The sequence below is a fragment of the Cygnus olor genome, chromosome 12, assembly GCF_009769625.2.
Source record: "Cygnus olor isolate bCygOlo1 chromosome 12, bCygOlo1.pri.v2, whole genome shotgun sequence".
NCBI lineage: Eukaryota > Metazoa > Chordata > Aves > Anseriformes > Anatidae > Cygnus > Cygnus olor.
The window spans coordinates 12564347-12576930 of NC_049180.1; the positions used below are offsets into that span (position 1 = coordinate 12564347).

General features: G+C 49.1%; 1 protein-coding gene across 8 annotated transcripts in view; it reads right to left on the minus strand.

Moving 5' to 3' along the window:
* Positions 1-12584, minus strand: part of PLEKHG4 (pleckstrin homology and RhoGEF domain containing G4) — a 94152-nt gene that overhangs the window by 41240 nt on the left and 40328 nt on the right. For all 8 annotated transcript variants that reach the window (XR_005823836.1, XM_040571662.1, XM_040571657.1 and 5 more), the window contains 4 exons: positions 8283-8369; positions 6358-6474; positions 3620-3718; positions 2292-2440 (listed from right to left, as the gene is read on the minus strand). Coding sequence is in view for 7 of the 8 variants with exons in the window: in XM_040571662.1 (XP_040427596.1) it covers positions 2292-2440; positions 3620-3718; positions 6358-6474; positions 8283-8369 (452 nt within the window). In the remaining variant the exon portion in view is untranslated. The remainder of the gene's footprint in view (positions 1-2291; positions 2441-3619; positions 3719-6357; positions 6475-8282; positions 8370-12584) is intronic.

The following is a 12584-nucleotide window of genomic DNA, read 5'->3' on the forward strand; positions in this document are numbered from 1 at the left end:
CCGTTGTGACTCTTTGCTTTATCAGGTTTTTGCAACCCACGGGAAAAGAAAAAACTGAAAAAAAGTGACGTGATTAACGAAAGCCTTAAGGAGGCTCAGAAGGATAAAACCAATTCACTTGTGTAAATACTTATATTTCAAGTACTGGGAGGGGGGAGGAGGATTAAAGACTTCAGCATTGATCAAAATTTTACAACTCACAAGTTCAGAAAAGCGATACAATAGGTCCTGCTGAGCGCACAGCCACAACTGGTTCTGTTCCATTTTCATAGACCACCACCCAAAGTCTCATAGAGGACCCACATCCACCAACAGCCACTGCACGCTAGCTTAGCAGGCCAACTGCTGTGTTCTGTTACAACCCTGCTTTGATCCTATTCATTAAGGCAGCCTCCCTAGGAGCCTTTACAGGGCTAACAGAGCCCAGAACCTCTAACATCCGCACAGCGATTTGGACAGGAGGAGCTAAAGGAGCAAGTGCAATCTGTGGAGGATCTCAAAGTAACAGCGCCTTATGCAGAGTTCTCTGGCCAAGCCATGGAGCTTTTCTCCTCGTTGTCAAGGATCCCGGAGCAGTGAAGAGCGAACATCTTTAGCCCCCTGCCCTGAGCATCTGACTTACACAACAAGCAGGCATTTCCTTATTTAAAACACCGCATGGAATTTAGGTTCTGCAACTGTTCCGCAGCCTAAAATAAGACTAACATTTTCCATCTGCATTCGTTTAAGCTCCTCAGGCTGGACAGAGCCCCGTATATCTGACCTGCAGCATACACGCTCCATTCATACTGGTAGGCAATGAATATGACCTGAATTAAACAGAGAACACGCTACACAGCCTCGGCATGTGCTCAAACACTGTGCAATCAAAGCACTGTGTGTGTGTGTCCCACCCCTGCCCTCGCTAAGGTAATCAAAGCAGTAAATTACCCTTAGGGGCTCTGTCAGATCAGGTTTCAAAGTTGATCATTTCCCTGCACAAGAACACAGGTTTAGCTTAAAAACAAAACAAAACATAAAAAGCAAGCATGTTCTCCCCATTCTCTGAAGACTCTAATTTTAATCAACACACAGCAGCTTTAAAGGGAGAGAAAAAAGGCACACACAAACCACAACAACCTGCATTATGTGTGCTTCTCACACCATGTCGGAATAAAAAGGCTGCATTGTCCTAATCCTGCTCAAAATTGCATCAAGAGCACTTAAGCATTTCAGCAAAAGAAGTGTCCTCACGGCCTGCCAGAGCTGCTGGCGGGAGTCACAGCAAGCAGGGAAACGAAACGGTTACACCGCCGGTCCCCAGGCTCCCCTCACACTCAGCCCCGAAATGCCGACCCCTGCCTCCCAGCGACAGGCAGCAACTTGCACCATCATCCACTCGTTGGATTTTCAGAGAGAAACCTTCTTTTCCCTGCACTCGGGTGAGACACCCCGCAAGCTGTTTTCTTATCTTCGCTCCGTTCCCTCCTTTAAACCTCTCGGTTTGTGATGGCAACAGAGAGTTTAATGAGGGCAAGGCTGCAGATGCACGGGGCCGTCCCTCGCTGCCCTGCCATCCGCTGTGCCCCCGCCGTACCCACACACACCAGCACTTATCTCATGCTGGGGCTGGAAGCTCCTGGGTGCAAGGGCTGCCTTGCTGTTTGCACAGCACATAGCACAGAGGCCTTCACACACTGATAGGCTTCAGGTGTTTTAGCAGTACAAACAGGAGTTGTGCAATGCCCCGGGGATTTCAAACAGCTGGCCTCTCTCATTCCCCCGCTTCTCATACCAATTCTGCAAACGGGCAGAGAATATTTGCTGTGCAAACCGCACCAATGTGTGAAGAGATCAGCGTTTGCTATAGCCAGAAAGCATTCCTCGCAGTCAAGGTCCTTGGAAATCCCCTTACACAAGGAGTGCCTTGGCAAATCGCACCGTGATAACGCCTTGGACCCGAATGCTGATCACCGGCATCATCAAGTAAGACTTTGTGCTTTAGGGGTGCACAAAGCATCCAGCCCTCTCCTCACTATAGGAGCTGAGTCTGGTTTGGCTTGGAAAAGGAACTTAAATGACCGTCTAAATGAACCCACCCAGTCAGGAAGGGATGAATTTTTGGACTGGGGAAAGAGCAGCCAGGATAAGCGTACAATTCGTTACGCTCTTCGCTTTTGCTGTTTCCAACAAAAGTCCTCGCTACACAAGAAACCACGCTGGCCTGCGCCAAGGATGGGTCGTGCACAGACTGCCCCTGCCTGCTCTCTGCTCACCTCCAGCTCCTCTTCTCCCACCCTGCTGGGGCTCACCTGTAGTCATGGGTGAGGGTGACACAAGATTCCTCCTTCCTCAGCCTGGCCAGGAGTGCTCCGCCCTCCAGCTGCAGCCGGACCAGCCGTGCGTCTTCCAGAACGTTCTTCATCAACTGCCTGTAATTCCTCAGCAGCACAGCTGCCTCCTGCAGGGATTGCAAGAGTGAGATGAGCGGTCACGGCAACGTATGGGCAATGAGGGAACAGGCAAGAAAAAAACAACAGTGCACAACCCAACCCAAACCACATCTCACCTTGTCCCACCCTAGGATAGAGGGAGGTTGGTTCCCACGGCTGTTTCTTTCAAGCCTGCCAAGTCCAAAGTGATAAACGGTGGTTCTTATGCCCTCAATACTTTGCCCACCAGGCTAAAATTGAAACCCAACTCCTAACATGCTCCATTCGCTGGGCACAGAATCATTATTTTCAGCCTCATGTTCCACTCACAGCTAACTCCTGCTCTTCTTACAGCCGGACCTGCCCGGCACAAGCTGCGGGACAAGATGCACCCGAAGGGTTGGTAGATGTGCCCATGTATCCAGGAGGGTCCAGAGAGGCTTCCCAAAATGTTTGCAACAACACTGGCTTGGTCTCTGCACCTTCCTCTTGCCCCCTTCCAAATTTCTCTTCTAGAGGCAGCAAAGCCAGAGCTGCAGCACAGCCTTGGCCTCGTGAAAAACTGTGGGGCCTCTTAACTTTAGCCAGGCCATTCGAGCTAACCCGAGGTGGCTGCTCAGTACTAGAGCCACCAAGCCAGTACCAGCTACAGAGCTGCACAGAACGCTTCACATCCACCCTGCCAATGTAAATAATCTTGCCTTGCCCCTCACTGACACAGTTAACTGAATCACTGAAGTTTGCTGGCAAACGCACCAGATTTCTCTTCCCCTTTTCTGATCCTTCTCTCCCCTCCACTCTCTGGTAAAGCAGACTCAGAAAGGTGTGGGCTGCGCAGCGTTTTTCTGCTGCACTGAAATTAGCTCCCCTGCTGCAATGGTTCTTCAAGAGAGACCAGCAGAAGTGGGGGAGGAAAGGAGACACCTTCCTAGGAGTCCAGTGCCCTTCCTAAACTAATTTTATACCTACAATCCCTCGTGAGCACTGACCTCATGCAGATCAGTGCTCTTTGGATAGGGAAGGAAACCCTCACGACACAAACACCCCTTGCTCTCACAGCTAGAAACATTATTCCACTACATCTGTCTCCCTACGCAGCAAGCAATCCAGCAGCAACAAGCACGACTCAAGAGGAGATCTCTTGGGCTGACACCAAGGGATCAAAGGACCAGCTTCTACACGCAGCAGTGTATGTTCTACATGCTTACCTCAGCTCTTTCTGGTAGTTTTCCAGATTCCACTTTGTGAATGGCTCCCTGGAGGAAGGCACAAGCCCCTTGGCATCCTTGTAGCAAGTGTTCCAGTTTCTACAAGAGGAAAGGACCAAGGCAGAGATCATTGTCTCACAGCTGATGAGAATGCCATCTTTTCAGCTTGCAGAAGGTTAAAAGGACAGGAATCAAGACAGGATCAAACGCATTAACCCAAGGGTTCAATTATACCATTGGTGAAGCTGTATCATCAGCAAAAAGAAGCCCAGGAGCCATCACAGGCTTCAGATGCATCACTCTGTACCAAGTCCTCTGTACAGACCTTACAAACTCACCACGGCATGTCTGGGCCATGCTTTTAGAGAAAAGAAAATCAGTACAATTATGTCCCACATTCTTCTATGATTAGCATTTCTTGTAACTTTCCACTAAGATGAATCACTATGAGTGCATTTTGGAGGAGCAAAACTTAGAACGACTACAATTTCTATACTTTAAATCATTCCTCTTCATATTAAAAGTAGTGTAAATTAAAGGTTAGGAAACTGGAAAGCTTCCACAATCAAAGCACCTTAAACTAGTAGCAAATCTGAAGTCCCTTCTCTCTGAGGGAGAAAACCACCAACAACCAACAACAATTTCACACACAGGGGAGGAGACTACTTTTCTAAACAGTCACTGATAAAGACTCTCAAATGCCACCCTCTAGCCACTTTAATCAGGGAAGGGAGAAAGAGCTATTCAAAATAATAAGAAAAAAAAAATAAAAGAAAAAGCTGCGGTTTGAATCTTTACTGAATTTAACTCCCTCTTTGGAGTGCTGGAACAGCCCCAGAGGGGACGGATTAGCAGGCAGGATGCAGGTGAGATCGCTGAGGCAGGAAATAAATCTGTTTGCCACACAGCTGCAGATCAAAAAGGGGCTGAGCATATGGGTCATTATCACATGCAGTGCATTACACAAACAGGCAACCCAAACAGACCAATTCCTACACTAACTCCCTTTGGTAACATTTTGCACAGTAAAATGTAAGACACGGAAATAAGAGGTAGTCTTGTATCATGCTCCTGCCTTCTAGAATTATCCTTTTGCACAGACTGAGCACCTCAGCTCTCCAGCTTTTCTCAACGCTGTCCAAAAACCGAATCCATGTCCTACTGCAAAGCTTCCTTGCTGCCAAACAAACCTCAAATTCAAGCCTAGGCACCAAAATTAGGCTTCTGTGTTTCTGCTGCATCAGCATGGGTTCAGTGCTTTTTAGATGTGAGTTTTTTTAAAAAATGGGTTCTGAAACAAGTTGGAGAAGATAAGTTAACATTTGGCACGTGCTAAGCCTAGCTGCCGAAGCTTGCCACCAGCAACACAACGGTGTTATATCAGTGATACCGTAACCTGCTTCGAGTGCTGCACCATGCAGCCCCCTGCGCAGCGAGCTCGGAGCCAGGCGAGCACTGAATCGTTTGGAAGCAGAGGTGACGGTTCTGTCATCCACCGGGGTGAGCAAATCAAACGCAACATGAAGACAGCCAGTTTGTGCGCAGATTCACAGAGATTTAATCCCGTCTCATCTCAGCGTGCCAAATCATGTCTCAGTACAGCTTGTAAAGATTCAACAAGCACACGAGCCACAGGACTTACGCGCCCTCCACAGCAAGGGTGTACGCGGGGCTGGGTACTGGCGCCACAGATGCTACTTTTGCAGACTTCTGGCAGTCTGCACATCCCCTGCTGCATGGCCAGCAACGTCGGCAATCCTGCCAAATATCATCAGTGCGCGCAGCGTTGGTGGCTGCAGCACCCTTTGCTGGGGCTTCCTCCCTCACAAACTGCGTCTGGGCGCTGCAGTTTCAGCCCCTCTGTCCCTGAGGCTTAACCTGGGTCGCCTCAAACATTTCCACAGAGGTCAAACAGGATCGTAGTACCGAGGCATACTCACAGCAGCAAAACAAGGAGAAGGAACAGATTGCTGGTACTGCCTCCTACTGCTATCCCGCTCCTAAGACTCGCTGACCGGACCCTGCATAGGGAAGCTGGTTTCCTAGCCTTACACGGCCAGCTCTCAAAGAGGAATAAAATGCACCCCAAGGCTGAATCTTCTCCGTCTTTTCAGTTTAGATGTTTTCTAAACAGTTCAAATTTGACGACAACTTTGGTAAACAAGTGAACGAAGGAGGAAAGAGATGTTCCTTTAAGTATCTGAAATGATTATCGGGAACTTCCAAGTCTGACTCCCACCAGGACAGTAGTTTTCACTAAGTAGCTCAGTGTTGTCTGGAAAACCTGCCCGAAACCCAACAAGATCTAACCATTTTTTATATTTTTTAGTTCTTGATGATTGGGTACTGACATCTCCTGAGATTAGCACAAGAAGCGTCTGCCCTTAAGCCTCAAAGTATAAGTAAAGTGCCACAAACAACAAAGCAGGATTCTGTTTCTTCTTTCCCTTCAAAATATGGTCAAACCTGAATTAATCCAGTTCAAGCAGATGAGTTAAAAAACTAAAGTATAGGTCCTCCAGTTATGCTAATAAGCCACAGAGCGCATCCATTTTAGGGAGACAATAGTAGTATCCTTTTGATAACAGAAACTGTCATCTGCATACACAGCTGTTAGAGGAAGCACTGTCTTTTAATGCTTGTAGGCCTGGTTGTTGACAGGCTCCTCTCTCTTGCTTCAGCCCCGTTACCTTGCCATTCCTTCTCTCAGACACCGGGGAACACGACGCCCTACTTACCATGCGGAAGCTTAACCAGTCCCGGTGGCAATAAGGGAAGGTCCCATCCAGTTCTAGCGGCAGCTGTGAGCTGTCTATGTGCTTATGGAGGGATTTCATGGAGGTGAGAATCTCAAACTGCATGGGAATAGAAGAAATAAAAACACATTGGCATTAGAGAAAAGGGCAGTGAGTACTGGCAAGGAGGAGGGGAAGGTTAACGAGAGACGGCGTTTCTTTTTCCTTTATTTATCTTGCATAGAAACAAGGCACACTGTGTGTATCTGGAATATGAAGGAAAAAAAATCAATTCAATCTTAGAGCAGTTTGCTGTGCAGTTTTGTGGGCGAACCCTGAGGGAACGCAGGCCACAACACGTTGTTTTACCAAGCAGAACATCTGTGATGGAAGTCTGGCAGCAGCCAGCCTTCTCTAGAGCCAATACCTCCAAGTATAAGCAGAGCAACTCCCTCACATGCTCGCACACTGGGTTGCAATTTGCATTTGTTTGGAGAGCCTGAGAGGTTAAATCCAGCCCCCAGCTTCCCCATCTCGCTTCCTGGAAAACCTCCGAGATCTCCCTCTCGGAGAGCAGACTCTGCCCTACCCTCAATTCTCCAGGCACCACAGCAGCTATTTGCTCCAAGTCTTTCCTAGATTTTGACGCTGATAACTTGCCTTCCGTGAGCCTGTAGTACCTCACCAGAGCATGCTAGAGAAACAGACAAGTGCTCCTGAAGGTATGTGGAAGCCAGCCCAGACACCAGGATCTCAGGTGCAGACATTTAACCCCACACATACTCTGTGAAGTTTTCACCTCCTTATGAAATAGCGAGGATGCTTCCAATTCCTCCCGTGTGACTTTATCAGTCTTTGCCGTTTCCTCCTACACACTTTGGAGTTGTTCAGCGCTTTTAAATAACGTCTTCTGGAGCTCTGCCTGCATGCACACACCTGCACACCACTTGTGCGCTTCAAATTCTTTCACATGGGGGAAATGAGGAAAGGGACTAAGAGTGTTTACTGTTTGTTAGCCTTTCAGGGCAGCACACCACACACACAGCGAACACGACGCTATTCCCAATGTTTTCATCCACAGGGAGGGCCTGGCCTACTCTGAAACCTACAGGATTTTGTGGCAGGCACAGAATTTCAGTCCAGTCCAGCAGCTCACAACAGGCTTGGTGCAGGGGGAGATGACTAAGATGCAGCCTGATGCTCTGCTCGCTCACCACAGACAGTGGGAGAGGCTGAAAGCCTGCGTTTCGTGTACAGCTGTGGAACACCAAGGCCCGTTTACTTCTAGTGGGGGTGTCTGGTGATGCTGAGATCATCTTCCCCCCTCCGTTAGCACCTTCTGTTCGTCTTCCCAGATCTTTCAGCTGCAAAGGGACCCTGACACACGTACACTTCTCCTCTTCCCCCTCCTGCAGAAGTCTCTCAGCTGCTGACAGCAGTGGCAACGAGGAGAGGGAACGTGAGACATGCAAAAGCCTGCGAAGCAGCAAGTACCTTCACAGGATGGAGCCCGGGATTTAGCAGAATGGGATCTCCTCCTGACCAACTATTTTCTCCCTTGTTAACAGAAGAGCATGAAAAGCACCTCCGTTACTGTTAGTGGTGCAGGACTCCTCCGTGCAGCTCTCTGTGCCCCCAGCAAACCCCCTGCGTCTCAAGGGCCCCAGCAGCCTGACATAATTACGGCACACATGTCGGTGATGGACTCAACAATAAACACAGCATGACAGAGATATGTTCAGCTCGCATAAACTTTACAACCCTATAAATACCACACCCGTAATAGACCACAACCATAAAATACAGAGAACAACTACAGAGATTTCATGTGAGAATAAACATGTATTAGCGGACAGAGAACTCGCTGCGTGGAGTTAAACAGGAAATCAACGGCTCCCCAGCAAGCCCTGGACAAACAGTTCCATTACCTGTCCTGCTGCCGGCTTCTCCACCCGAAAAGTCAGATCTCTTTCAACCAGAAGCAGTACTCCGTGAATACAATGAGGATCCATGTCCTAAAAGAGAACAGAGTGCAAAACCATCACCTATCCATCCAGGATGCTAAGGAGAACGTACCGTACCCGTTTTGTACAAGAGATTGCAATTTATCCTTCCAAGGTGTTTAGGAAGCCTGGAAGGCAGTCACCAGGAACAGGGGAGGCCATTCTGCAGAGCACCAGGGCTATGTCCTAGTTTGCTTCAGATCAACTAGCCATGCAGTATTTAAGGAGGCAATGAAAGAGGTCAGGTCTTGGCTACACTACAAAAAAGCTGCCTTATACACCGGGACATGTCGGGGGAGGAAAAAAATAACTAAAAGGAATTATGTTCAATGTCCAAGTTTTTTCTTGATAATTTTCCTGGTCATTTCTCCTAACCGAAAGGAAGCTTTTTTCCACGCAGTGCCAAAAAATGTCATCTCGTCTTTACTTACTGCCAACTCACAATCAAGGACTCGCATCCTGTTGCTAGTGTTAAACCAACAGAAATTCCTATTTGGACATCCCAAGGGACGTCTGGCAGCTGTAGTTCAAACTCTGCGATCCAGGATCAGCTCTCCAATTATAGAAGCACTCTACAGGGAAGTGAGAAACAGGCAGAGAGCAACAGCAGGAACGGGGAAACGTAGCAGAAACATTCAGACCATGGCGACAGGGCCCACTAAACACACGATGCCTGGAGCCGGATAGCAAGAAGCCGTCATTCCGTTTGGTTAACTAAGAGCCACCCCATCTAAATGTCTCAGAGATGTCTTTTGCCTCTGCAAAGATCTCAGAACCTGTCCAGCGACAAATCCGTCCTGGTATCGCTCGAGCTGTAGGGAACCTGCACGCAGGAGCCCATGGCAAGAAGGGAGCCCTGCTTAAGTAAATGCTCCAGTGCAGAGGCAGGTGCCTACCGCCCCGCAGAGCCTGAGCTGCCCAACCTGACGCTGGGCCCAGCATGGCAATTAAGAAACAACGCCAGCACAACCCAATCCTGCAAGTGCGGGCAGCGGCAGAGGTTGCAGAGCAAAGGAAAAGACGTTTCTCTGTAGTGCTGAAAGAGGATCCTTTTGAACAGGCAGGAAAAAAAGTCCCAGCTTGAAACACCTCCCAAAACAGTCAGAGGTTTCTCAGCCGTCTCAAATCCCTTTCATTCACACTTTCACTGTTATTTGAACACTGATCAAAAGGCCAAAAAGAATGTATTGCATAATTAGGCTGAATTAGGTAAATACTAAAGCTCATCTGAAGAGAGCATGGGGAGACATCACAGCTGTGTGAGCAGCACTGAATTTGCCTAAAAGTACAGTAGGATGCAGCTCTAAATTTGTCTGCTAAAAAGTACTGCAGGATGAGAACTAGCCACAGTGCCAAGACAGGTCATGACTCTAAAAATTAAAGAAATTTATTATTTCACAATCCCTCTTTTACTCCAACAGTCATGAGATGTGCAATCTGAGAGAGGATAAAGGTAGCGATGGTGTAACACGGGGTTACTGCAGCCAAACACTCATTTGCTTGTTTGTTGCTGCTGAAAATAGCAACTGAAAAACCATTCACAAGTTAAGCTGTCAGGGGAGAAGCTCAGGGCTTTCCAATCCAAGAGAAAGAAATACTTCCAGAAAAATGAGGTATTTTTCACCATATTTGTTCTTTAAACAGCTGAAGAAAAGCCAGACTCATCCAGCCCTGAGGGATCCACCCAAGTGGACTAGAACGGTTCACAGAAGCTCCCCGGGACGCAGGCAGAGCCGGAAGCAGCAGGATGCTACCTGCAGCAGCTTTCCCCTGGGTTTTCGCCCAGTCTCTTGCCTCCTCTGCTAACAAGACCAGCTGTGTGGAAGCAAAGATACCGAGCCCCACATTTCCCACGAACTCCACACCTCCCAGCACAGCCACAATGGGGACATCAAAAAAACAGAGCGGCATCAAGAGCAGCTCAGAAATCAGCAGGGTAAACGCTGGTCCTTTTATTATTTTTTAAATGAAAGAATTACGTACTTTCTTGCATCTTCCTCAAGAAAAGCTCCAAACCCCCTTCTAGCTTCCTGACGCCGGTGGAAGCCCAAGGCCAAGCCTAACAGCATCAGCACACTTTGAAGCCCTGGCAGCCCCCAAGCGCCACACAATCTCCGAGAGAGCACTCCTAACGGAGCAACGGGAGCTTCCTGGTCTTTAACATCAGACCAAGGTCCTCCATACTGCTGAAGTAACAGGGCTTAGAAACGCATCCCTTGAGAGCAAGGATCACACAGAAATTTCCTGCTTTGAACTGCTACTGTATCCCTGGCTTCACAGACAGACTTCTCCCCTCCGGGTCCAGCACACAGGCGCAGCAGGGTTAAGCTTTCACACTGATGCATGGTGCTCGGAAGTGTCGTGCTTCTGAGAGCTCAGGCAGAGGAAAATCCCACAAGTATCTGTTCAGTGAAGCCCAGCACACGCACACACACTGCTGTCAGTGCCCTGCCTGCTCACTGACCGAGGGATCAGCCCTACTGCTGCCCCGCAAAGTTCCCCTGCAGGCCCCCACTGCACGGAGCCAGCTGGTGGAGAGCTGCGACCAAACATCACGGCAGCATTTACCTCCGCACAAATCCTGCTCCAAAGCATCATTATGCAGCTTCCCACAGGAACAAGCATGATCTGTTCTTGCAGCACGTACGCGCTGCGCGCTTCCCTTCTCCTCCTCCGTACAGAGCATCTCCTAATTCTTCTCAAGTTAGCTGCACCACTTGATTCTGCCTCTGGTCCCAGTGCTCTCCGGGACAGAAAGACTGCCAGCAGTGCCCATCCGCCCATATTCGAAAGAGGATGGGGAAGAAAAGTCTTGCAGAAGACAACTGAAGGCAAAGAGGGTGAGGAGCTTTCACCAGCTTACGAGGTGGCTCTCCCGGCGCTGTAGGAAAGCTACCTGCAGGCACCAGAAGTTGCCTATTAGCACTTAAAAATTCTATTTGCACATTCATTCCAGAAAGATGGAAAATGGAAGAGCTATTTCCTCAGCCTGACAGACACTGACCCAGAAACCTCTGGGATCAAAGTCTTCCCTCCCCAGGGAGGCTCTGTAGGGTTAACAGACCCGAGAGCTGCAGCAGGAAGGGACTTTGCATTAGGTCATCTGATCGGTGCTCATCCACTGTGAAGTGCTCCTCACTGCTGAGTCAAGAGGAAAACATCCCTTCAGAACCGAACAAGCAGCACTGGATCCCAACACCGAACAGATTCCACCCACATTTTCACAGTAGGCTTCACAAAAGCCAGGTAGATAAAATCCTGTTGAAGTAGAGAGCAGAGAAATGAGCTCTCCAGAGACAGTCTGCCAGAGATCAGAGGTGTATCAGGGGTTTCAGAAAGGACCCCAAGGAGACATCTGTTCCGTGACCCTACAAGCACAGCACATTGACTGCGATCCAGCATCCACTGCCCAGCAAACCTTGCTGCTCTCTAGAAAGTTTAGCTGCCTGGTTGTAGTTATAGTCAGTTTTCTAAGCTTCTCCGTCCTTATTTCAGAGCAGATGAGAGCCCTGTCGTGGGAACACAGGGGCAAACCAGAAGTAAATGCTAAGGATCCCCAAACGGCTCAGCGGAGCCAGGGGATTACCCCGGTGCCACAACCAGATGATGAGCCAGCCGAACAGGTCTTGTTTACAGAGTCTGCCAGAGAGGCAGGGTAAGGACCAGCAAGCCACAAGCAGAGTCATCAGCCTCTGTCAGTCACTGTTACCTGCAGCACACCTCCAGCTCTAGCAACCTGTCTTGCAGCACATTAATCCCTGCTAACTAACTGTTGCTCTACCCCGTGCTCAGAGCCAACCTGACATCACGGCAGGATATTACACAAGTAGTGCAAAAAAAGCTTTTCCTCCCTCCCCGTTTCAGAGGAGAGGAAGCTTAGGGTGAGGAGCGTGCTATTCCTGCCACTCTCTCTGAGACTGAGGACCCAGCAGTGGTCCAAAAGCACACTGTGTTTCAACACGTTGCCGATTTCCAATTCACCCCCCTAAAACTCAACCTTGCAACCTACATGGACACACTCGGAAGCCTGAGCAAGCCCACTGCCACGTGGACACAGCATAAAAGAGAAGATGCATGCCTGGTACCTCTGCAGGACTGAGCAGGGCACCAGATAACTCCTTCCCCCAGAGAACAAGCACACTGATACAGCTCCCAGCTCCACCCAGCCCAGGAAGCAGGAGGACAGAGCTCTGACTCAGCCCCAACCCTCAGATGTGGCACCGAAGC